This window comes from Mustela nigripes, chromosome 5 (assembly GCF_022355385.1).
Source record: "Mustela nigripes isolate SB6536 chromosome 5, MUSNIG.SB6536, whole genome shotgun sequence".
NCBI lineage: Eukaryota > Metazoa > Chordata > Mammalia > Carnivora > Mustelidae > Mustela > Mustela nigripes.
In genome coordinates, this window is record NC_081561.1 from 149,033,863 (window position 1) to 149,059,884 (window position 26,022).

Here is a 26,022-nt window from a genome sequence, read left to right on the forward strand (position 1 = left end):
AGGCTCCGCTATAAACTCCCCACGAGCAGTGACGTGTTCTCTCCCGTGTTAAGCTTTATCACGGCACCATAATACTGTGATCGGGTAAAGCTTGTATCTTGATAGGGAGGCATTTGTGGTAACTGGATTTTTATATTATCCTAGATGTGCTACACCCTTATTCCCAGAAATCATGCAACATGTGTCACGTGATATATTTAAAATAAGTTATTGGCAAATGAAGCTGCACCAACAGTCTTTTAATAAATATTAAGGAAACATCTGTTAACGGGAACCTTAGTGGAAAGTGTTGCCAGATTCGGTAATCCGCTTTGGCCGGTTTCAAAGCCTAGAACGGGACTGAACGGCAGAGGTGTCCTGGCGGAGGCGTCCGTCTGCTGGTCAGTCCTCCAGCAGTGGAGACGGGCAAGGGGGCTGAGCAGGAATCCCAGCAACAAGAGAGCAGAGTCAGGGGACAGCCGGCCAGGAGGTCGCTCAAGCCCGTCGGGTGGGAGGCTCTGCCGGACCCCCACTGGGACCCGTGCTCGTGCTGCTTTCCCGGATGTCCCCTCTCGGGTACACCTGCCCCTCTCTGCCACGGACAGGGGCTTCTGCTGTGGGCAGGGGTGTGGGGGAAGGGCATTCATTCATTCTCCTTACTGCTAACGTGCCGATTAGACAGCTGGCTCCCCAGCGTGTGGCGGGTCTCCCGACCTCTCTGCCCCCACGGCTCGCCGTACTCCGGCGGACCCGTCTCTGGGGTCGACCGGATGGGGCTGCCTGCTACTGGAACGGACATGGCAAACACTGAAAGTCACATAGCAATGTTTCTCCTGCTTAATTTATGATAGTGGCTTGAGCACAATATTCCCTTCAACTCCATATACACATAAATACAATAGGTAATTACATTTTATATGTAAACGTCATTCTTTTTAAACAAACAAGGAAAAAACGATGTAATGCCATGCTCATGGTCACTGCACAATGTCTCGCGTGTCCCCACGCTGTGTTCCTGGAGTGGGATGCCCGTTCACCTTCAACACGGATCCTCCGAAGGCACGCGGGCTCGGGGTCCATGACGGTGCATGACCCTCAGTGTCAAGGTCGAGGACAGGAGCTGCTGCTGAAGAGAGAGAAGCTGGAAGCAGCCGCACGCTGGGGGTCTAGGGCGCAGCGTCTACAGTACGTCTCTGGAGGTGCGGCAGGCTCCGCTCACACGTCTACAAGCAAACAGCCGTAAGTGGAATTAGGACAGCCGGACCGCGGGCTTGGTTTCCTTTTATTTGGTTCTACCTGGAACCTGAGTATCATCGTACGTTTTAAAAAATCCACAATACGGACGGATGGACGGACGGATGCTCCGATGTGTGTGTGGGAGGGAGGGCGGACACGTCACGTCTGGAGAGACGGCCCGACCGAGGGAGAGCGGAACAGACACCACAACACCAGAAGCGCCGCCCTCGGGCTCCCTTTCCCGCTTCATGTGGATCTCCAGCGTGGGGTGGTTGAAAGCTACCTTGGAGCCTCCCTGACCTCATCAGCAGGAGGGAATGTTTCATGTGCTCATGAAGGTGCAGGTCGCACGGACAGACGGACGGGCAGCCTTCCAGGTCTGCCGTATTGTGATTCAAATCTATTCCTAGACTCGGAACTGCCGGAACCGCCTTCCCGCCGCTCCTCCCCCTCCCGTCCAGGCCTCCCCGCTTCCCTGCCCCTCCCTATTCCCCCCTTCCTTCCCGCCTCGCCCCTCCATAGCAAGGTCGCAGCCTAAAACAGCCTTAGTGGTCCAGAGCATGTGCAGAGGACAGACGACGATGAACAGGCAGAGCCGGTGGGTTGGGACGTGTTGCTTCCGCCGAAGGAATTAGCATTCGATTCAGAACAGACACTGAAGGAAAACCAACCGGGCTGCCGGAACAGAGCCGGCGCTCGCGGCCCAGCGCGCTGCTTGTACGACAGGACCGCTGAGGTGCGTGTCCCTGCCCCGGTCCCTGCGCTGCGAGCCGCCGCGCGGCGAGGTTCTCACCCACCTCTGCACTCGTATCTGAGGTCCGAAAAATAGACCATTTCTTGAGAGAAGACAAAGAGACCCAGCCGCCCGCCGGCATAGGTTTGGTCGTAGATGGGTCCTGAGTCCGCCATGACCTGCTTCCCTTCATGCACTAAGACTCTGCAAACAGAGAGAAAGGATGCGGGGGTGAGCGCCGGCGGGTCGGGGTCAGCTCCGTGCTCGCCAGCCCCCAGCAGCAACAGGTCACGGCTCCAAGACCCGCCGTCCCCCATAGCTGGCCCCTCGGCCTCAGCGGGGCCTCTCGGTCCCCATGGCTGGAGCCAGACAGCCGCCACGGCGGGGGGACGGTTTCTAGGCCGCACTGACGGGGCACCACAGCCTGCCCTGGCACGGACGCCACGTGCCCGCTGTCCCCACCGCTAGGCTGGCCCTCGTGGCGGCAAGGACGGGGCTATCTCTGAACGCCCGGAGCAGGACGGCGTGCGTGGAGGCCTCCCTGACGGGAAGGCGGCCCGCGGGCGAGCGAGCACCGCGGCCAGACAGCCAGCCTGGGCTGCCCCTGCCCCGGGCCGCTCACTCCTACCGCAGACTCCTGCTCCCAGCCCTTGGGAAGAACCCAGCCCAGTCCTGCACTTTCTAGCCAAGTTTAACTTCGGGAGAAAACAAACACCTGATTTAAATCATCCATATTTGTTTTAATCCAAACCACTCACAACCACTGTCACGCCAAAAGAGCAAAATCCTCTCAGCCTGATCCGTGTGAGGGTTCCGTGATGGCTTTAAATGCGGCCGTCCACAGTGTCAGACGGAAACACCAGGCTGTTCTCTGAAGGAGACCGAAGGTACATTTGCAAAGAAGCAGCTAATTTGCACTTTCTGGTACGCCTCAGTGGCTCAATCATTGTCTCCCTTCAGCTCAGGTCATGATGCCGGGCCCTGCGATCGAGTCCCGCATCGGGCTCCCTGCTCTGCAAGGAGCCTGCTTCTCTCTCTGCCTCTCCCCCTGCTCGCTCGCTCTCTCTGTCTCTGACGAATAAATAAAATCCTTAAAACATCATAACGATGGATACTCTCTGTCCCTGCCCAGAATGTTCATTAGGAGGAAAGTCATTTCTCTTCCTCTGAGTTCCATGAACGTGGCAAGTTTAACGCTCTCCGCTTCCGTCACTCGGCGTTTCCCCGTAACTGGTGTGCCGGGAGGGGCGGGGGAGGAAGGCCTGTGATGTGCCCGGGACAAAGGCAGACCTCCTCGCGGAGGGGCGTCCCCTGGGGACGGGCTGGTCCCGAGTCCCACTCACCTCATGTAGCCTGTCTTGGGTCTGTGGGTCAGATGCCACCTGTACGCGGTGTAGTCTTTCCAGCCGATGTTCTTGGGGTCGTGCCACAACGTACGCACCTGGGAAAACACACCGGTCCCGAGTCTAGCGGGCACCCGAGTCCTGACCGCGGTCCCACGGCACCGAAGGCGAAATAAAGACGTTACTGGGCAAGCGAATCCCCCCCCACCCCAGTCTTCGGGTAGCCACGTTGCCGTCTGAGGGGTTTCATTGCATAAATCTCCAGCCTGGACAGGATCCCCTGATGGGAAGCCATGCGGTCCCGGGCTCCGAGCGCCGGCGCTTGGGCCAGAGCCAGCCGGGGATTCGGGTCCTCCATCCTCTGCCTCAACACGAGGCCTGGGGCTAAAACCTCAACTGAACACCGGGTTCTCCCTCTCTCTAGAAGAAGGTAGAAATGACAGACTTAATCTACAAGAGGAGCATCAGCTACGTTTCTCAGAGCGCCAGGCCTGGCCTCTTCAGGCAGGGAGGGTCTGCGCAGGAAAGCGTTAGGACTGGTGTAGCTCGGACTGGTGAGTCCGAGCGGATGACGCCCCGTGGCCAGGCGACTCTGGACGGGGCAGAGCCTGCTCCGTAGAGAACGCGGCAGCCGCAGGCCATGTTGAGGGGCCAGTGCTCGGTGTGGCCCGGTGCCCTCACCTGACCCTGGCCTGGCGTGGCCCGGTGCCCTCACCTGACCCTGGCCTGGCGTGGCCTGTGCCCTCACCTGACCCTGGGTGTTGCCGGTGTGCCACAGAGCGTTGCGCAGGTGCTCGCCGGTCCCCGTGGTGGAGTTCACCACCTTGAGGGACACGCCGGAGTAGCCGTAGGCGCGGGTGGGCTGGTCCTCCCAGTAGGTCTGCGTGACCTGCTTCCACATCACCACATAGAAGCGGCTGCTGGACTGGTAGCCGAAGACGAAGCCGGCGTAGTCATCGTCCCGGTCGGTGTTGACGTAAAACGTGCCGCTGAAGTCGACAGACCCAAACTCATCAAAACCTGGTGCCAAGGAAACATTCAGTCACAGGACTGGGTCGGAAACAGCCTGTGGGGAGATGCCAGGTTGGCCTGGGACCCGCGGATGCGCACAGGACGAGGTCCACTGTGGCTCCGTGCCTCGGCCGCTTCGGACGCGGGGGCATTTAACGTGTTCAGATCCCACGTCCTAGATGCTGGCGGAGCCGTGCTGTGTCATGTAGCACTTCACAGACCAAATCCATAGCATAAAATGGCATCCTGGATGTGAGATTGCAAACATGTGACTCCCCAGGCCCTTGGCAAGACCATTTAGGCCGACATGGAAGGGTGGGGACTCCCGCGAGACCGCCCTAACCGCCCCCCCACCCCGCAAGCCTCCTGCCTGCTCCGTGGGCACCTCGTCCCCAGGAGCCAGGAAGGACCATGCGCGAGGCTCACCGACAGCGATGCCGGGGTCCGAATTGGCCGTCTGCACCAGCTCCTTCCCTTGGTGGCGAATGACCCAGTTGGGGTCGATCTGAGTGGTGCCCTTGGGGTCCAGATGCACCATCTGGAAGTTCCTGAAGTCTGTCTCGCTGATGGCGCTGTTTTCGGGGCACACGTCGTCGATGTCGGGGACGCTGTCGTTGTCGAAGTCATCCCTGCAAGCGTCCCCACGCCCGTCGCCTGCCGCCGGCACAAGCAGGAGGAGAAACGGGGGAGAGGGTTTGCCGCCCGCCTCCCTGGCGCGTCCTCACAGCTCGAGGAGACGCGCCGTGGAGCGGTGACCGTGTGCGGCAGCCCCGGCCAGCCCTCGAGGGTCCCCGCGCAGCCCTGGGCTGCGGGCTCTGGGGGTGTCACTGGACCACCGCGGCTTGCGGTCCAATAGAACTTCCGTCACGACCTTTCTTCATCGTCCTGCCCCTAATCTTCCCATCGGAAGCAGAGTTCTGACTCTACAAATGACTATCCCTGGGGACGTACGACCTTATTTTTTCTGGAAGTTTCTTTCAACGTGTCCAGCGAGGTGGTGGAAGGGGTGGGGGTGTGCGGCGGGCCCAGACCACCGGCTGCTCATGGGGGACCCATGGCTCCCGCAATGGCTAGTCTGCGGTGAGCACAACCGCCCCCAGGACAACGGCCGCTTCCTACACTAGCGCGCGTGAGTGTCAATTGCTTCGGAAAGAGAAAAAGGTACCGCGTGCAGCTAACTTCCCGTCACGTTCTGGAAACCAGCGGTGCGTGGCCCGCCGACGGGCGCAGGCGAGCACACTCACGTGAGGACACGGGGAAGCCCTGAGCCCTCCTGCGAGCCGGCTCCTCCCCTACATGACCACGGGGTGGCCTGAGCGAGCGCCGTGGGTCCAGACAGGTCTTCGTGTCCCGCAGGAATCAGGCACATGGCTCAGGGGTACGGAGGGGACCCCCGGAGCCGGCCCCAGGCCCCGAGTCCCTGTGCACCTGTTGCTCCGTGGCTCAGACGCCCTCCGCCCCACCTCCGCTCTGGAAGGCCAAGCAGCGCCTCCCACACCTGCCACCACTTTCTCACGCTCCCCCAGAAGCCCCGGGCACAGCGTGCACATCACTGTCTGCTGGAGACCTTCCCGGGGTCCCAGGTCCCCCTGCAGCTCCCTGGGTGGGCTTAGCTGCCCAGAAAACCTGCCCCTTTTCCTGATATTTCACAGCCTCCGTTGTCTGTTGCTTTGTCCATGGCAAACCGCAGCCCTCACCGTCAGGAGGCGACACGGCGTGACCCAGACCCCCGCCTCGTCCTGCCTGTCGCGGGGCCTCTCTGCAGAGACCACCGACAGCTGTGACGCAGAGCCGCCCCGAGGCACGGGGCACATGGAGCCTGGCCTGGCCCGGCGGGCTCTCCCGGGGGAGAGCACAGCACCCCACTTCCTCCACGGACGTGGCCCCCGGGGCTCCCTGCTGAGGCGCCTACCGTCTGAGTCCTCCTGGTCCGGGTTGGACACCAGCCGGCAATTGTCCCTGTCGTCGGGGACCCCGTCATTGTCATCGTCTGAGTCACAGGCGTCGCCCTGGCCGTCGTGGTCGTGGTCGGCCTGGTTGGCGTTGGAGATGTAGGGGCAGTTGTCCTGATTGTTCTGGTGGCCGTCCTCGTCAATGTCCTCATTGTTGTCACACTGGTCTCCCACGAGGTCGTTGTCCACATCGGTCTGGGGGACAGAGCAAGACCCACGCTGAGTGTCTGCCCAGCACGTGGGGCGCCAGGCTGGGGGTCCCGTGGACCTTGGGGTTGGGCCGCCTCATGCGCGCGCGGCTGTGTCCCCGGGGGGGCTGTCCGCACCGGGGGCAGCGCCAGGACACTGCACCGCCACGACAGCTCTCCACAGGCTCACGTCACGGGAAGAGGACTGGAAAGAATTAACGCCACAGAACCAAGTGCCTCTTGGACAACGTCTGCGACAGGCTAGCCCACGCCCGACCACGACGCGTTCTGTTCACTGCGTCTTCCAAGGGCAGATCTGGAGGAGAAGCGGATTCCCTGCTTGCTTCTGGGAAAGGAAGATGAGTGGAGGGAGGCACGGCTCCGCCGGGAAGGGCGGAGAACGCCGGGCATCTGGCCTGTGGCCACCGAGATACGGCAGTGAACGCTCGGGTCAGTGACGGCTTCAGTCCAACCACTGAAACGCCGGTGCCGCCGCTTGCTCTCACAGCAGCCGGACAGCCACAAGCACATGACTGTCCACAAGGGACAGACCCCCGACCCGCGCTGCCCGCAGACCCAGTGGATGGACCACGAGATCAGCTACCTGGTCCGGGTTGTGCACCAGCGGGCAGTTGTCGCAGTGGTCGCCCACGCCGTCCCCGTCCGTGTCTCTCTGGTCAGTGTTGTACACGTACGGACAGTTGTCCCGCTCGTTGAAGACGTCTGTGGGCAATCCAGGGAAAGACAAAAGAGCACCGAGCTTTTCCTACTGCATTGAGCAACTCAGAGCCAAACGTCCATTTAACCACGAGGATCTAAGATCATGGTGAAGTGGAGCCATAACTGCATTCGTGGGAAAACATGTCAGGTTTCCTGTCAAAGTCCAGATCCCCCTAGTTTGAACCAGAGCCGCTCGCGGAGGTTTCCGGGCAACGCGGCACGACAAGAAGCTGTGTTCTCACGGCGAGCTGAGTTCACCGTGCGGACCGTCTCCCTCGCTCCCGTCCCCTAGGCCTTGACCTGGGGCACGCTCCCGCCCCGTCACCATTTGCTCCGCGGAGCAAAGGCGATAGAGGCCGAGGCCAGCGATTCCCCGCGATACCTCATCGTAAGACCCCCGCCCACGGTGCCGAGTGCTGAGTCCCGTCAGCACCGGAGCCACGGGGACATGACAGAACACTGGGTCACACAACCCTGTCCGCTGCTGGCAAAACCCTGGAGAGCACAGCCGCTGAGTCAGCGGGACACACAGGACAGACCGAGGCACTCCGGCCGGGACCACGCGGGCCCGAGGGGGCAGGATGCGGAGGGCAGCGAGAACGCACCCCCAGGAAGGGCTGGCGGGTCCGGCCATGGCCAGGGCAGAGGCACCCGCTGGCCGCAGCCTGCAGACGTCGGCACGGCTGCCTGCCGGGGCCCCAGCCTCTCGGGTGGAGTGCCAGCGGGAGGTGCTGGAGTGCCTGACGCCTGGGGGACCCCCGGCAGCTTCCCCACGGCCAGCTCATCACTTGTTAGAAACAAGGGCCAGGGAGGGATACCCCGAGACAGGGAGAGGGGGCCGGCGCTGCCGTCCGACACGTCTCAGAGGCACAATCTGTTGGGAGACGGGACTGCGCTCTGATGGGGATGAGTGGGAAGGACACAGGGTGCAGGGCTGGGGCCTGGGTCACGAGAAGGAAGTCACCGTGTCTGCGGTTCTAGGAGGGAGGTCCTGAGGCTGGCGACCCCCACTGACCCCAGGAGGGACGGGTTGGGTGAGGCTGAGCTGCCGCCAGAACGGTTCATCACGATTCATCCGGTGCCAGCACACGGAGCGGCCGGCTTACGCCACACCCGTGGGGGGACAGTAACTCGGGAACTCGTGTCCACGTCAAGGAGCAGGACTGACCATCCCCATCAATGTCCACGGAGCACGCGTCCCCCTCTCCGTTGTCGTCCGTGTCGATCTGCGCGGGGTTGTGCACGTACGGACAGTTGTCACAGCGGTCCCCAACCTCGTCCTTGTCGTAGTCAAACTGGCGGGGGTTGAAGAGGAGCTGGCAGTTGTCCTACGGAAGGGCAAGGGCAGGAGTTGGGACCCCGCGCGGGAGCCGGAGGGGCAGCGGCCCTCGCGGACGGCGCAGTCAGCCCCAGCCAACACGTCACTGCCACCAAGTCACTGGGTGGCCACCGATGCATCCGACATTGTCCTGCGACAACGATGACACACAGTGTGGCTCGTGGTGAGAACCCACGCATCCCCGTCGCGCAAGTGAGCAGGCGGGTGGTGAAGGGTCCATGGGTCGGTGGGAGGCGGATGTGGCGGAGCCATGAGGAGCCGCGGGGGTCTGTTCCACAAGCGCTGTGCGCCCGTGTGCACGCAGACTCACTCGCGTCCTGCAACAGTTTCCACAGGAAGCGTCCCGGCTGCGGGGACGGCCCGTCACTCGCCGGGGAATGGCCGCGCTCATCGCCGGCTCCCCCAGGAGGGCGGGCAGGCCTCTGAGCCACCGAGAGGTCCAACTCCCGCTGGCCTCCCAGCAGAGCACCTGCGGCCCGTGCCCGGCCAGTGCCGGGTTGCGTGTGCGGGAATGCAGCTCACAGACGTGTCCGGGGGCCTGGGCCCGAGGCTCCCCTCCCTGGCTACCCGACTCCGAGGTCCAGAGCCACCCACCGGCCTCACCTTCTCATCGTCCACGCCGTCATTGTCGTCGTCATCATCACAGGCATCCCCGGTGCCGTCCTTGTCGAAGTCTTCCTGGCCGGAATTGGGCAGCAGCGGGCAGTTGTCCTGCAAGCAGAGAACGCACACGAGTGAGAACACATGCGGGGGCGGGGGAGTGAGGCTGTGGGCACAGAGCTGGTCGCCCGGAGATTGGGAGCTGTCATCGGCCCGGCAAGGCTGTACTGGAGACGACATCCTGTGGCCAGCGTGGCCACACAGGGAGGCTCACATCCCTCACCCGGGACCCCCATGAAACAGCACCAGAGAGCAAAAACCCGAGAGGGGGAGAGCCGCCACCCTGAGAGCCTGGAGAAGGGCTGAGCCCGCCGCGTCCGCCTCCTCCCCGTGATGCCAGCTCCCATCACAGAGTCCAAATCACGTCCCCGTCAGCTCTTCACACAAGTGGGCAACTGGCGTCCTTAGAAAACTCATTTTGTTTCACTCCAGCGATGTCATAATTCACACCTGAGCTGCGTTTCAATTCTGTGTCCCCGTCTGTGTCCCCACAGGAGTCCCAGCCTCCAAACAGACCAGACCCCCGGGGCCGCGGCTGGAGCCGGCGAAGATCCCAGGACCGTCACGCCCAGGCCCCCCGTCCCACAGATGCGGTGAAACATGAGCCTTCTCTGGCACAGGGAGCCGTGGGGAGCGAGCAGAGGACGCCGCCACAACCCCAGAGCCCCCGATCGTGTGGACCCATGAGTCACGTCCGAACAGCCGCAACCACCCCGAATGGGGGTTCCTGGACAGGTAGGAAGCCCAGGAGCCTGTGGCTGGGCACCTTTGGGGCCGTGCCCGGTGCTCACCCGGATGCAGTGGTACGTGGCGTTGGTGGCGCAGACCAGGTTCTTGTTGGGCCAGCCGTCCAGGTCCGAGTCCTCCCCGCAGATGAGCCCGTCGCCCGCGTAGCCCGTCTGGCACTCACACTTGTACATGGGGTCGCTGAAGTGCCCCAGGTAGATGCACTCCGCGTGCCGGTGGCAGGAGTGAGTCTTGTCCTTGCACGGGTTCTCGGGCTCACACACCTGTGGGGAAGGGCCACATGGCTCGGACACATGGACCTCACCCCTCCCAAGCAGGGTGTGAGGTGGGTGCTCGGGGACCAGCGCAGGGCAGCGGGGACCCTCAGCAGGTGCCGGGAAGGCGTGCAGACCCTCGGGGCAATGCTCGCTCTGGAGGCTTTTCCAGCGGCTTCCGAGCGGCGCTGGCATGATGTCTGAGCCGGTCCGTTTGGGTTCCTGCAGGAAAGCTGTGCTCTGCACCCACCAGGGTGGTCCAGGGGGGCTGGTGGACAGGCTCCCACTCCCATAGCCCTCTGCCCGCCCTAGGGAGGCCACCCCTGCTCTTCTTCACGCCCCCTCTGCCCAATACCCAGGTTCTCCCCGATGGGTTTCCAGCCTCTCCCCAGGGCAAAGGGTCGGGGTCCTCACCTGCTTCTCAGTCCTGGCTGCCTCCAGGCCAACGCCGAAGGGCTGGGTCCCTTTGTAGCGAGGGGGGCACGGCAGGCAGTGGAAGCCGGGGTTGGTGTTGACGCAGCGGTGGGCTTTGCTCGTGGTGAAGCAGACGTCGGTGACCACAGCGCACTGCGGGGCATGCTGATGTGAGCCCCGGCCCGGTCCCCGTGAGTTCCCCTCCCCCGGGGCAGGGACCCACCTCGTCCAGGTCCTCACAGTGCGTGCCGTTGCCCAGGAAGCCCACAGGGCAGGAGCCACAGGACCAGGAGCCATCAGGGAAGCTGTTGCACTGGGCTCCCGGGAAGCAGGGGTTGGACAAGCAGCCGTCTGCGTGGGAGGAAGCAGAGCAGGGTCAGCACAGGACGCGGAGCGGGGTCAGCACAGGACCGCGCCCCAGCCCCTCGCAGAAGGACGCAGGCGCTGCCTGCATCAGGAGGGGCTCGCTGCAGGGAAACTGAGTTACTCCGGGGGACAGGGCTTCTGGCGGAGTCGCCACCTCAAGAATAGATCCTCGGGTTGTGAAGTACAGGGGCTGCAGGGAGCCTGGACGGCTGTCGTAGCACAAAACGTTTCCCTCACAGCGCGCATCTCCGTGTCTATGTGCAAACACAGACAAGCTCGGCGATCAGAGCAGTTACGGTCGAGTGCACAGAGCTGAGCTTTCTTCCCTATTTTTCTGCTGTTCTGCGCTCGGTCCTACATCCTCCGCGTCCGGAGCCGCCCCCGACACCCACCTATGGGGCAGCTCCTCCTGTTGCACATCTGATGCTCCCTCACGTCCCCCGCGCAGTCCTTGCCCCCGTGCTGCGGCTCGGGGCTGTTGCAGACGCGCGTCCGCTCCCGGATCCCGCCGGCACAGGTGACGGTGCAGGCTGACCACGGCGACCACGGGCTCCACCGGCCGTCGACTGCAGGCAGAGAGCACAGAGGGTTGGTGGGGAAGGCGACCTAAGCCAGACAGAGCAGGGTCCCCGTGTGGGGCTGGAACACTGGGAAGAGTGCGTGCTCACGGCACTGAGTCGGGGTGAAGCAGACCGGGGATGTCGGCGGGTGTGGTTTTCACCTCTGGAAAATCACACGGATGCCGTGAGGAGAAGCTGGCCGCTGGCCCAGGGCCCCGGCATGGCAGAGCTCGCATCCGTTCCGACGGACAGCTCGGCAGTGAGGGGAAGCTCCCCACACTCTCCGTTTCGCCGCTGTCCCGCAGGGCGTGACCGGGGCTTCGGAGAGGGCTCCTGCACCCTGGGTTGCCGGTCCAGCTGCAGAGCCAGCCGTCCCCTGAGACCCACCGGTCTGGGCCCTGCACGTGGACCCCGGTGAAGGACGCGCAGCGACAGTGCCCACGGTACAAGCTGATGTTTTCCTGATCGTGGGTGAGCTGTCGTCTCTCTGGGCTGGCTCTGGTGAGGTCAGGGCTCGCAGGCCATCCGGAGTCACCCGGAGGCCCGCTTCCAGCACGCAGCCAGCGAGGTCTGGTGGTGCCTCGATGGCTCGGGCCCGGTCCCACGGCCGCCGGCAGGAACGGGCCTGGCCCCAGACCCCCGCGCCCCACCGTCCGCGAGCACCCGCTCCCACCCAGCCGTCGCCCCACCTACTCGGACACGGGACGCCCTGGCAGCCCTTGGTCTCCCGGCCGCTGCCTTTGCAGTTCTTGCCCCCCATCTGGGGGACGGGCGAGTTGCAGAGACGGATTCGCGTGATGTTGCCGCTGCCACAGGTCACTGAGCAGGACGACCAAGGCGACCAGTGGCTCCAGCCCCCGTGCTGCCGGACTGGCACAGACAAGGACACGCATGTCAGGGCGGCCGCAGCCCCACGTTTGCTCACATGCAGGAGTGGAGAGAAGTGGCCGGGGAAGGACCCTCCCCCGAAGGAGCCCCCAGACAAGCCTAAGGGGTCCCCAAAGCCCCGCCCAACCCCACCGACCCCCCCACCCACAGGAGAGCGATGCCCACCTCAGCCCTGAGACCCAGAGGCCTGGATACTCACTGCGATGGTCACACTTGCCCAGGCTGCACGCCCGCGTCTGGATGGACGGCCCCAGGCAGGTGTTGCTGGTGACGTCACAGGACCGCCCTCTCTGCTGGGTCCCTGAGCCACAGGTGGCAGAGCACTCCGTCCACTCTGCCCAGGGGGACCAGCCTTCCTCGCCGTCCAGCGCTGGGTGGGAAGCACAGGGCCTGTTAAGCTTCGCCCAGGGTGGCCACGGGACAGACTGGCCCGCAAAGGGCCTGCGAGGCGGAAGCCGCGTGCTGGGGAAGGCAGGTGCGTGGGGTGCGCCGCGGAGCACAGCGGAGGCCCTGGGGTCTACCGTCTGCGCGCCGAGCCACGCTCCCCACCAGCGTCGGGGAAGGGGTCTACGGATTTCTGAAGATGGTTCACAGGAAAGAGTCTGAAATCAGGTCCACACGGGGCTTTATGGGACGTACTAAGACTTAACATGCTTCCTTTTTAACCTCCGTTGCTGAGTGACACTTGGTAATGAAATATTTCAATTTTGGTTGATTACAAGTCACCAAATTTAGTCCCAGACAATTTAAATCACCACAAGTTAAATAAAAAGGTAATTTCCTGCAAAAAAAATCCTCTGAGTGATGACTTTCTGTAAGTGACTTCCTGCAAGAGGCCTGTCGGGGAGCAGGAAACGCACTGGTTCCCGCATCGTCCTCGGGGTGCACGCCCTGCAAGGGGTTAACATTCCAGAACGCAGGAAACCAGATGAGAAAAAGGTCTCGGGATCGTGTTTTCATCATCCGCCTCGCGCCAGGCACGGTGCGTATCAACTCAGAAGGCGCATCAGGCTCTCGCACACGCCGTCTGCCTCGACACTGTCCATTTCAATCATAAAACTAACCCCTGGGAGCCTGGGTGGCTCAGTGGGTTGAGCGACGGCCTTCAGCTCAGGTCACGATCCCGGAGTCCCGGGATCGAGCCCCACATGGCGCTCCCGGCTCCACGGGGAGTCTGCTTCTGCCTCTGACCTTCTCCCTCTCATGCTCTCTCTCACTGTCTCTCTCTCTCAGATAAAAAAAAAATATAAAATCTTAAAAAATATAAAATCTTAAAAAAAAACTAACCCTGAGTAGGCGGCATAACTCTCCCGTATTTTACAGACAATGAATTGAGCCCCAGAAAAATTATATTTTGCCCCAAATCAGAGTGTCAGAGCCTGACCTCACTGCCCTGCCGTTCTCCAGCTGCATCCAGAGGGCACGTGAGAAGGGGCGGCCCTGGGGGCAAAGCCTACAGGGCGTCCCCAGCCTGTGACCTCCGCCTCAAGGCCCCAGACCAGGCAGGGTAGGATGAGCAACCGTGAGAGAACAAACATTCCGGGAACCCGGACGCTCCCGGAGTGGCCGGCACGCTCACACAGGGAAGGAGAGAGGGGCCCACATGGCTCCCAGAAGGACAGATGTGGCGGAGCTCAGCAGCAGGAGAGGGGGACAGCTGCCCGGGGCTGCCCCGGCTGGGACACAGGGGCAGCGAAGCCTGGGAAGGCGTCCACGCAAAGCCACCACCCCCAGGTGAGGGGCCGGCGACACGGCACAGCAGGACGTGGGTGAGGACCTGAGCCTCCGCTGGACCCTGGCTCCCCAGAGCGCTGCAGGCCAGGGGCTGTCCACAGACGTGGGCTCAGCCCATGGGCACCCTCCCACCCCGTGTCTGCTCCTGGGGGTGCATCTGTAAGCAGTGGGGAGGGGTGAGGCTCCGGTGGGCTTTGTTCCTGTGGTCCTTTCCCTGTGGGGTGCGCCGGCAGGGTGACACGCTGCCCTGACACCTGCAGTGCCCAGCTCCCAGGGGTGCTCTATCCCTGCACAGCAGCTACTGAGTCCACTTCCTCACCCGGTGACAGGACGGCAGCCTGAACTCCAAGGACACTCAGACTCCTGGTCAGCGCGGACCGACCGTGAGTGCCAACCGCTTCGGGGCGAGGCGGCCTGCGTCCTCCCCCACGTCCAGCTCACAGGGGTGAGGCCCTGGCCAGCGGCGGGTCAGCAGGCAGAGCAGCGAGCAGGCACAGACAGGTGGGCAGGCGGCGGCACACGCCGCGCGCACTTACAGCGGAAGCAGGACGGGCAGCATTCTCCTTCCACAAAGGACGGGTTGGCGCAGGTCGCTGGGGGACAAGTGATTTGGTGGCAAACGGTTTTAAATTTCTGCAGACAAAAAAGGGGTCCATGAAACACTCATTTAAACGAGCAAACATCAGTGCGAGGGCTGGATGGCAAGGTCTGGGGGGCGGCTGTGCCCGTGCATGGGGCGGGAGGGCCCGGTTTTGGCATGCTGCTGACCCCCGAGGCCGCCCTTCGTGGAAAGGGGGAGCGCTCCCCGAGGGCAAGAGGCCAAGTTACCTACCGATCACCATGTGGTCTGTGACCTGCCCCCCCGGCCCCATGGAGCTGCCCGGAGCTACGGGTGCCGGCCAGCTCTGCCCCAGCTGCCTCCTGCCTCCCGTGAAATAGTCTTTCACCCCCTGGAGCTCATCTCTTTTGTGCAAAGCAGTGGGGCTGGCTGGTGCCTCACTTAGGTCCCCACATTGGGTCTCCCGACGTGGCTGCACACGTTCCGTGGCTCACCAGGGAAGCCAGGAGTGCGGCCACCCACACAGGCCTCTCTGCCCTCAGAGGACACGCGTCCCCACGTCTCACCTTGCAGGTGCACTTGGTGCAACTGTCCACCACCCACGTCTCGTTCTCTGCAAAGAACCGGCCGTCCTGCCAGCAAGCGGACATGTTCCTCGTCTTGGGCGGGCCGCCGATGAGCTCCCAGAGGAACTGGTTGTCGTTGGACTGCAAGGTTGAGGCAACGTTTCAGTGTCAACAAATACAACGTACCCACTCATGCCCACAGACGAGAAGGAAAGCACCTCCGTGACCTGAGAGTGCCCGTGGTCTGGACTGGAGCCGCCGGCTCTGCGGAAGGCTCTGCGTGGGGCGCCACAGCCCCCTCGGTGAGATGGCATCAGGCCGCGCGGAACCTCCCCCAAGCAGGGTCATGTCATGGCAATCGTAGAGCAGCCCTGTCACCATCGCCCTCCACAGCGTCCCGCTCACACCCGACGCCCCACTGACGGATGGTCTGCAGCTCACTGTTCGGCATGTCTGCCCAGAGGGCTCTAGCCCTGGGTGTGACCGTGACTCGGGGCCCAGCGCCCGGCAGTGCTGGACAGAGAAGGGACCCTGCCGGCCAAGCACCACTGAAAACTGACAGTCAATATGTGGATTCACCCATTCTTGCAGAAGCGACAGGCCTGGTCTGAAACCCAGTGGCAAGGACACACCTAATTCTTGCTGTCTCGGGGATTACAGACTGGAGGGGAAGACCGCAGGCTTTAGACAGAATCAAGTATGTGAAAATGACATGGGCCGCCCCCAATAGGTGTTTCTAGTGCTCCTCCGGCCAACGGGCTGTGGGTGTCTCCCCCCCATGTAGGAGCGTGGGTCACAGTCCCCAAGAGAATCACAAGAAAGGCATGGGTCCACTCTTGCCCCAAAACGCACAGAAACACACTATCCAGGAGGTTTCTGGGAGGTCATCCATGTCCCTGTCCCCAACTCCAAGCTAAGCAAACTTGTCCCAAAGCCCTTTTCGTCTCCTTCTGCTTGTGTGACAGCCCTGGATGCAGGGTCGGTGGCAGCAAGCGAGGCCACCCACGTCTCCCAAGAAGACCCTCCCCTCCCCTCGCTGGGTGAGAGGCCCACAAAGCAGACGCTCCTGCCTCCAATCCCTGACTTGTGGCCCCACACACGGGGGGGCAGTGGGGCTACGGTTGGCGCTCCTGCTTCCATTCCTGCTCCAGAGCCACAGACTCACTGGAAGGTTCCAGAAGGCGCTAAGCCTTTGCCGTGAGCTGCCCTCACCGTGCCCACTGCCTCTGCCTCCCCATGGAGTGGACACGGAGCTGGTCCCACCCATCCTGGACCACAGTCAGACCCAGCCCCAGGCCCTTTCCTATGGGGCAGAGGGTGGACACGGGCACCCCCTGACGGGCAGACTCTTGGCACCGTCCCCGGTGCTCCCTCCCTTCTCACGGGCGCCACCCTCTTCCCGTCCCCTAAGCCAGTAGAGGGTACGTCCCCGGAGAACCTTTGGGATTCCGAGGTCCCTGCCCCCCACCTGCCCCCTGGCCCTGCCGCGGCTGGCCGGCACCCACCACCTTCCGCAGGTTCTCGTGCAGCTCGTTGACGACGACACGCAGCCCCGCCAGCTCGGCCATCATGGTGCCCAGCTCCTCGCAGGATTGCTCGCACACCTCCGGCTTCCGGGGCGCGCCGGGGCCCGCGTACTCGGGCGCCACCTGAGGGCTCAGGTGCAGCGTCTCTGTGGTCTCACTGATGGCGTTGGCTTCAGCTGCGGAAGCACAGGGATGGCGGTGAGTGTGGCCTGACCACGGGGAGGGGGTGCCATCGGCATAAGGTCCACCCGAGAACGACACGTGACAGCACGGCATCCGTCACGGCCCTGCTGGTCCAACAGCACTCTGCCCGTTCGGGGACAGCTGCCAGCAGCACCACAGACGGCCACCGGCCACGCGACCGTGGCGCTCAGCAGCAGGGTGGCAGCGGAAGGCGGAAGCCTGGAGACGGTCAGAGACGGTCTGCGCCTGGCGGAGTCGGGCCCGCGAGTGACTCAGACCGACAGGAGGAGACGATCTCCCGGGACAGCCTGTCTCTTCCATTCCCAGCCGGACCGGCCTCCGACCACGTGCTCTGGGTAAATCCACGGCTTCCCAACCTCACTAGCCCGTTTCTCTAGTCCAAACCCCCTTTACTGGGGCCGCCTGCTCCGCATCGAGGCAGATGCAACAGTCCTCCTACTGGTCAGGACCTCACCAGGCCTCTCTCGCACTCACGTCCTCTCTCTGTGGGCCCCGCACCATGCCCTGGAGGGAAGGGCAGACCCCTCAGACGCTCGACCAGGGGACCCCCTCGCTGTCCCTGAAGCCACACAAACCCTCTGGGGTCCTCACCACAGGACATACGTGGTGGGGACACAAACTGGAAACAGGCTTGGGCCAGTCCAGAGAGGGGGCTCTCCCTCGCAGGAGCCGGGCCAGCCTGGACACGGCCGTGGCCCCCAGCACAGGACTGTCACAGGAGTAAATTGCCCTGTGATCTCAGCATCTCACTGCTGAGTTACACCTCATGGACACTGTCGCCCTGCAGGGCCTCCCACTGCTGAGATTTTATTGCTGTGATAAATCCTTGCCACGATCCTGACCTTGGGAGCTCCCCCGGCTTGTTGGTTGGATAGGGGCACATACCCCAAAACATAAACACGTCAGCCAGTGCTCCCGGGTATCAGATTAAAAACAATACTGCGTCCAGGAATGCACCCCATGGCCCACCGCCGCCTGATTTCGGACAGGCCACAGAGCACCTCCCTAGGACGGGATGCCCCACAGTCACGGCGTCCATCCCCCTCTGACTAGACATGCGGCAGTCTTGCCTGTGGTTAGACCTGGACCCAGACGGGAGCCTCTTGTTCTGCTGTGGAGGCTGCAGGGTCTCCAGGAACTCAACACCCAGGTGGGGCTCAGCTTTCCCGTCACATGGCACAGCTCCCATGTCAGGACACCCCAAGAGCCACTCTGCTTTCTCTGTGGAACCTTCCTGAGCAGTTGGCATCAGACGTCTGTTTCCTATCCTAGTCTTTTCTGAAAAAGCACGTTCCTCCCAAAAAGGCAGTGGCTTAAATCACAGGGACCGGTAGTTGGCCTGTTAGCCAGGCTGGAGACACGGGATGAGGCCAGAGCCCCAGCAGGTACCACGCACGAGGGGCTTATCGTGGGAGCCTGTGTGGCGGGAGCAGGCACTGCAAGCCTCTCCCCCCTCACCGTCCGCCAAACATGGCTCTCGGGATTCCCTTCCTGCACCGAGGCGAACGGCCCAGCCGGGAGCAGGTGCAGACGGTAGAGGCGCAGCCTCCGAGCGGCAGGGCGGAGCGGCACGTCCAGCTCCGGCAGGGCGGACATGAGGGTCCCAGCTCCACGCAGGCCGGGTCCAGCCCCAGCGCGGGGGAGCGCGGGTCTCAGAGCCGCCGTCCTGCCCTACAGACGCCACCCACCGAGCGTGAGCGAGTGATCGGTATTCACCTCGACGGCACCGTCTGACGCGAAGAAGGGTCTCAGTGAGAGGAACTCACAGAAGGAGCCACAAGGGGGACCGGGCGGGCGGCCAGCCTACAGGGAGTCATTCCGTCCACCATGCACCCAGAGCCCCAGCGCCTCTACCCCATCCCAGAGGTACTTTGAAGATTTACTGACGCTGAGTTTACGGACCCCAGCGGAATGAGCTTCATAAAGCAAATGCTCGGGAACAGGCTGTCCGGTTACGGCCGGAGGCAAATGCAACGAGGCATGAACAGACGATGTGAGATCATGTCAGTGGGTCCCACAGTGTGGAGGTTTCCCTCGGGCTTTGTCCGCAGCTGTGAGGAGCGTGAGAAGCCCCCGCTAACCACGGCCACCAGAGCTGCTGGCTTGCAGAGGTGGTCTTCACCACTAACAGACTGGAAAGTTTGCATGGATTCATGTTAAAATGCATGGATCAGCTTTTTGGCACATAAAATGGATTATTTTAGATTATTAAAATATATTCAAAATTAATCTTTCAGGCAGTTTATAAATTTTCAGATGTCAACATGTCTAAGTTGACCAGCAAACTCACTCAAAGACAGTAATCCCTTTATTAGAATATTTTTCTTAAATCCCCACGAGTGCCCCCCACATAGACGCATGCACATGTGCACACATGCACATGCACAGACACACTCACACACGCTCACACGCATGCACACACAGACATGCACACACCTCATGGTAGAAATCCATCCAAGACAAGAAAGGAGACGCGGAGTGCGGTGCTCAAACACACCTACCTCCCTGACTTTGCTGACAGCCCTTCTGGCTCAGGACGTCTTCCGCTGAATTCTCGAACACTAAGTAGACGTTCTGCAGCAAGCCCTGGAGAGAAAGAGAGCAGCGGACAGACATCAAACGTTTGACACTGGGCTGGGTGACATTTTAAACACATAAGGTATTTACATAATATATAAAAGACATAGAATATGAATACATAATGTACAAACATGTAAGGAAAAGCGAGAACGTTTCTCTCCATGCTTCCGCTTGCTGGCGCTTGCTGTCGTGGGTCATCCTGTGTCCGTTACCACTGAGGCTCTGCTCTCAGCGCAGCACAGACCAGGGATCGCATGGGAAGACCGTGAGGGTGGCCCCAAGACTCGTGTGTGATTCTGTCTTCCAAACACGTCCGGTCGGACACTCTGGGCTGCACGTCCTTTGCAGGGGACTCTGCTGGCTGCCGGCGCCTGGCTAATGGTCTCACAAGCCCCGTGCTCTACTCACAGATGTGGACTCTCTCAGGGGAGAGAGCCTTCCACCCTGTGAGGGGTCAGCGGCTTGTTTGGCGGGGCCCACAGAACCTCCCTGACGGCCACCAGGGCTTAGTTCAATGACCGGTGAGGATGCTCGCCTTCTCCAAAAACTGAATTCAATAGCACCTTGATTTCCCAAGAAGGCAGATCTGGAGGCGAGCAAAGCACTGACCCCACTGCGGGTTCTAGACGCTTGTGGACACAGAGAGAGCTTCCAAAATCTACTTCAGCGTGAATGTATTTTAAGACGAACGTGCAGCTAGCCCCTCATAAATCCACAGCCCTTTACTTAAAAAGCACGGCTGTAAATCAGATCTCCTAGCATCTCAGTGCTAAACGGGGAGCGGGCAGCAGACTCCACATGCAGAGCCTGGGATTTCCAGAACGTTGGAAGGGGACTGATGTCTCGGTCATCAAATCAGTCTTCCGTCTGGAAACCCGTGACCGTTTGCACAGGTGAGAAAGCACACCTCTGCTTATCTGCGGTTGAGAAAGGAGTGTGCACGAGTGTGTGTATGTGTACGTGTGCAGTGGCGTGCGTGCATGCGTGTGATTGTGCACGTGAGTGTGTAGGTCTGTGCGTGTGCATATACACAGGTGACATTTGCATGTGCATGTCTCTGTGTGTCTACGCACGGTGGCGTGTGTCTCCCAGGCCAGGCCTGACCTGCGCCAGCACGGGCATCAGGTTAAGAGAGGCCCTTGCTGGTCCGCTCCCAGCTCCCTCAACCCGCCTCACGCAGCTGCCGTGACCCTGCCACACGTACCCGGAAATGACTTTCTCGCGCAGAGCCCTTGGCCACGTACATCCGGCTCTTCTCTGTCCGCAGCTGCTCATAGAATGGCTCGTCCAGCGTGAAGCTGTCGATCAGGTCACAGCCCACATACAAGCTGTAGGTCTCCCCCGTCACCTGCACGGTGATGTTCTTCCACTGGGAGTCAGCCAGGCCCACGTCCTCCAGGGAAATGACGTGCTGGGTACCATCTGTCCAGTAGGTAAGGTCCAGCGTGTCTGCTGGGCCATTGGAGACGATTTCGAATTGCCTCTGGGAAGCGCCGGGGCCCTCCAGAGCCAGGAGCGTGCCCCGGGACTTGGGGTCCTGCTTCAGGCTGGCCGTGAGGAAGAACCCCTCCTTTTGCCTCATGATTTTGGCGATTTTGCTGAGGTAATCTGCGTTCACTGGTGGTATGTAGTCAAAGCGGACGAAGCGGTAGGCAGGCACACTGGGGTCCGGGCCCCGGAACTGCTTGGCCCCAATGGTCTTCCGGTTGATGTTGCTGATGCTGAAAAGGTCGAAGGCCATGTCCTCGTCCTGGGCACCGGCTGCAGTGGGGACAGAGCAGAGTGATTGCCAGCAAACAGGACGAGCACAAGCCCAGAGGGCATTTTACTGGCAGGGAGCAAACCGTGATGTCACGTGTGACGGAGCCACTGCAGCCTCAGTGTCCCCGGATCCCCCCTTTCTCCTAGGGCTTTAATGACAGCTCTCACGTAAAACCGTTATCCTCTGTCTCTGGGCTGCTTCCCAAAGCGAGGCCCCAAGACAGCGGGAGCCCATGCCAGAAGGAAAGCCGAGCACTTTGTCTAGATTAGCTGGCATGCTCCGCAGCCAGACTTTTTCAGGGGAGGATGCACTGCCCCAAGTCAGGCTCCACACACCTTCTGGAATCTGTCTCCTGTTCTCCCACCCCCCGGATCGGAGGCTTAGGTGTGGCCCTGTGTCTACCATGTGATTGCCCAGGAAAACAATCCTGCAAAGGAAAGGGCCTCTGTCTTGTTAGGATTACATTACATGTTGCTTTCCTATAGAGAGCGTGTGACTTATACAAGTTACATTGTATCTCTTTACTTTGCAGAAGCATATTCTGTGATTACACAAGTTACATTGTATCATTTATTTCACAGATGTAGTTTTGAGAGTCTTACTGAATGCTCTGGGTATGGCTCTGAGACAGTGGCGGGTCTCCAGTCTGCAGGTCAATAGTTTTAAGTCACCATGCAAATGACTGGAAAGAAAAGTGATCAGACCGTCCCAAAATAAAATGGGTTAAATAATTCAAAGTAATTGAATAGAAATATTAGGGGAAGCATAGCTTTCCATCTCCTACGTACGTGGCAAGTTCAAACGTTACATTTACAGTGTTGCTGATCCGACTGTGAATTCCACGACCCTTACTACAGCCATTGGGCAACGTGACAACAATTCTTACAGTAGTTTAAAACTTTGACTCAGCAATTTTACTTTTGGACCTTTTTCTAAAGATAGAATCACAAATGTGAGTAGAGATTTATTAACAAAAGGACTTCCGGCAGCGTCATTTATACTCACGATAATAAACTTATGATGCCGATGGAGATTGGCCTTAAAAATATCCGGGTTCTCTCCCGACAGCGTACTACACAAAACCATGTGGTAAGAAAATACACACGTGGGGAAATACTTATGATACATTTTCAAGTGGGGAAAAAGTGGGAAGCAGAGAGTTCTCAAGCACCAGCCACTTCCAGTTACAAATTCAGCAGGTGGGGGGAAAAGGCTCAGTGTGCACAGCCAATGCTGTGCGTCAAGGAGAAAGTATTTTTCTCTAATACTTAGATTTTCCAAAAATAAGTAATTTCCTATTATGTGGACTCAAAAGTAAGTAAATATTTATTGAGAAGGAGGTTCCAGATGTTCTAAGGAATGGCAGTCACATCAGCTGCTGGCACTCAACAGCCCCGGACGACCAGGGACACTGTCTGCACTCACCTTGAGCGCTAGATGAGACCCAGAGGGCGAGCAGCACCAGCGTCCAGGTCATGCTGCCGTCTGCAGCTGAGCCCTACGGAGGAAGCAGACCCTGGTCACACAGGCATACACGGCGGCAACTCTCCATGTTGCCTGGGATTTTCACTCACATGGACAGTTTGTGCATCAGAATCAAAAACAAGTGGATTTGTGGAAAGTAAACGCTTGATAAGAAGTTGGCTTTTCTGAAGGGGAACTTCTGACTGCAGCTGGTTTCTACTGGACCAGCATGTGCTGACAAAGCACTGAACTAATCACATCTCAATGTTCATATTATTTGATCCTCATACTGACCTGAGCAGCAAATACTGTTATTACCATGCCCATTTTACAGATGGGTAAATGAACGCCCCAAAGAGTTAAGTGCTTGCCCAGAGCAATGTTGTTGGTGAGAAGTGTAGCCGAGACTTAAACCCAGGAAGCATGAATTTAGGAAAGTATCAGCATTATTTAGAAAATCATCTATGAAGACCTCTTTGAGTAAATAGTCAAGAAAAAAATAAGTCCATAACTTAAGTAAAATAAATATTAACTCCATGCAGGAGAAGTAAATTTAATTTGGTGTATCCTAATCACACACACACACACACACACACAAATAGCATTCCACTTAGCAATCGCTTTTATTCGGCTGTTCTATTTTCTTGCAGGCCTGTTTTTCCATCCTTGAGGATTTTCAGCTGGCATGGTTCAGGCCAGCAGACGCTGGGCCAGAACTCAGGAGTGCTGGACCGCAGCCTGCTCTGCGCTTAACCCTTGCCCTCCCTGCCTTGGTGCTCCCGCGCCAGCATCCTGCCCGGCACAGGGGGCCCGGAGGTCCCTCCCAGCAGCAGGCTGCTTCCCGCTGAGCCCCCAGTGTCTCCTCCAGGAGGAGAGCAAAGCTCATGAGCTTCTCAGGGCTGCAGAAAGCCAACCAGCGTCCCTCGCCAGAAGGATCTGGTGACCTGGAAGCTGAGGTTCCTGGGGTGGAGGATGGTTCCCCGGGAGCGGGGCCCCTCTCGAGTCTGACTCTACTGCACGCAGCCTCTCCACAAACAAGTCCGTGGGCCGGCTTGTTTTCCAGCCGCACACTGCAAGGCGGCGGGCCCTCCTGGGCAGGCTCAACGCCGTGCCCCCGGGGGCGGCCTGCTCACCCTCCTACCCCACTGAGGCCCCCTGTCAAATGAAGAGCAGTTCTTTGAAGCTTCCACAGACAGGGTCACTGTGAGAAACGAGCTGAGCGAGTGCACCCGGTAAAGGGCGCACGCAGCGTGGCGGGCACGGCAGGCACGGGCGTGTGCTGAATGCCCTGGACGGCTGTGCCCGGACCTGCTATCTGGGTTCTCCAAGGACCGAGGTCACAAGGAAGCACTCTAGACAACCCAGAGTGACCCCTGCCACCGAGTGTGAACGGCAGTGAGTGCATCCAGAAGGCCCCCGTGTCCCCTCGACCAGATGTGTGCTGTCTGTCCCCTGCAGACCAAGGTGGATGGCTGGCTCTGGCAAAGTATGATCCCCCCAAAAGGCACTTTTTTCAAGCTCTAGAGGCCCAGCTTCCTGGGTGTCAGCAGTTTGTACTCTGTTGCTAACAAAACCAAACTGCCTGGTCCCCAAAAAAGGGGTGTCGCCGGAATCGGGACTCTGGCCAAACGACTGAGGGGGTCGCATCTCATCTCACGAGGTCGAGCCAGGAGCAGGAGCGCAGGGACAGCCGCCGCACGGACTGCGCGCCGTGGCCCGAACAACACGCAGCACGGACACAGCCGCACGCTGCCCTCTCCGGGCCCTTGACTTCCACACACTCACTGGGTTTGGGCTCTCATTTTTCCAAAGAAAGACTTCAAAGACTTTCTGCAACAGAATGTAATTAGAACGCATAAAAACCTTTTAAAATTCTTTTACATCAGCAATCCAAGCAGCAATAACTTTCCTGAGCGAATCCTAGTTCCCTCCATCAGAGGGACACGATCACCTAGGAGCCCCCTCCCCCCGCCACAGCCTCCCCGCCGGCCACACAGCAGCCCCCTCCGGGGACCACGGTGCAGACTTTCCTGTGTGGATCGGCCCCGCTGGCATCACAGCTGGATTCCAGGGTCCTCACGCGCTTGTACGTGACCCATTAGTGACATTCAAAGACACTTCTGAGTTAGTAATGTTTAGAATCGCAGACTCTAGGATCTCCCTGTGCTCTCGCTGCTGAGGAGCACTTTTCTCGAACACCTCCCGCACGGCCCCCACATCCACAACGAACCCTGGGGGCCGCTTACTCTGAAGCTGAAAACACGGGCCTGCGGCAGACTCACAGGCAGGCACGCGAGTGAGTGCCGCAAGGACCGTCAGCCCCAACGCCCTCCAAGGAGGCGGACAGGACGCTCCGGGGACTTGCTCCCCGCAGCCCTGCTCGCGGGGGGACCTCCCCCTGCCGATCTAGGAGGCGCTTTTCCCTTCTCTCTTCTTAGAAATCAAAACAGCCATTTCCAAAAAGTAAAGACAATGCAATGATTTTTCAGTAATTGTGTGAAGCTCTTACGTGGCCCGCGAGGCAGCTGTGGCGAGGCTGGAGGCGGGCGCTGAGGCCGAGGCCGGGGTCTGCGGCGAGCCGGAGACTCAGCGCTCGCCGCACACGAGCCGGGGTCGGCGCCGCACTGGCCGCCCGGAGGCAGCCGCTGCTTTATACGCTCCGGGCTTCTGGGTGGTGCTGTCAGTCCGACACGGGAGGAAGCACGTTCAATTCATCCTTCGAAGGAGTGACCTAATCCTCCTCCGATCCCACACTCGCTCCGAGCACCTGGCACACGGGTGCTGGTGCCGCCCCGCCCCGGCCGGCCCTCCAGCTGGGGACCACAGAGGAGGAGCCTCGCCAGGGGAAAGCAAGCTCTCGCTTTTCCTGTCTTCTCTCAGGAAATAAAAAGCTATAAATACAACCAGCAAGATTGGCTGGAACTCCCCTTTTCGCTTAAGAGAAAGTCTGCAAGTTCTGGGGTTTTAAGTAAGCTTCACATCAGCCAGACGGAGAAGGGCTGTGTAAGCAGACGGGTCCCCGTCAGTAAGGTTCAGAGCGGCGTGCTGGGGGGAGGAGTCGATGTATGGGTGAGGTTATTCTATGGCTGAATTAATTTATCATGTGCAAAATAGGAATTTGGCCCAAGAAGTTGGAAACTTTTATTTTCTGCAGCTCGATGACTGAGAGAGAGGAGAGGGGGGATTCATTTCATCCAAACCCTGCCCCGTGTGCTGTCTGGACCCCACGGGAAGCCT

At 60.2% G+C, this 26,022-nt stretch overlaps 1 protein-coding gene across 1 annotated transcript; it reads right to left on the minus strand.

Annotated features, from left to right (window-relative positions):
* Positions 1-224: 224 nt before the first annotated feature.
* Positions 225-25,590, minus strand: THBS2 (thrombospondin 2). Its single transcript, XM_059401447.1, has 22 exons — positions 25,295-25,590; positions 22,747-22,819; positions 20,764-21,320; positions 19,481-19,565; positions 16,755-16,951; positions 15,250-15,390; positions 14,661-14,757; positions 12,590-12,760; positions 12,196-12,372; positions 11,335-11,508; positions 10,800-10,927; positions 10,577-10,729; positions 9,953-10,171; positions 9,105-9,212; positions 8,331-8,490; positions 7,047-7,165; positions 6,215-6,449; positions 4,729-4,956; positions 4,040-4,311; positions 3,292-3,389; positions 2,013-2,152; positions 225-1,202 (listed from the first exon to the last, which is right to left on the minus strand). Exons 2-22 carry the CDS (start codon positions 22,796-22,798, stop codon positions 1,195-1,197), a joined length of 3,519 nt encoding a protein of 1,172 aa, XP_059257430.1. The 5' UTR covers positions 22,799-22,819; positions 25,295-25,590; the 3' UTR covers positions 225-1,194.
* Between the last annotated feature and the right edge of the window lie 432 nt (positions 25,591-26,022).

Excerpts from the sequence above, each read along its gene's own strand:
- THBS2 (XM_059401447.1), bottom strand. The coding sequence starts at position 22,798 with ATGACCTGGACGCTGGTGCTGCTCGCCCTCTGGGTCTCATCTAGCGCT. Across the intron at positions 3,390-4,039 it reads CCGGCAACACCCAGGGTCAG|GTGCGTACGTTGTGGCACGA; the intron begins GTGAGGGCACAG and ends GTGTTTTCCCAG. Across the intron at positions 2,153-3,291 it reads CCCAAGACAGGCTACATGAG|AGTCTTAGTGCATGAAGGGA; the intron begins GTGAGTGGGACT and ends CTCTGTTTGCAG.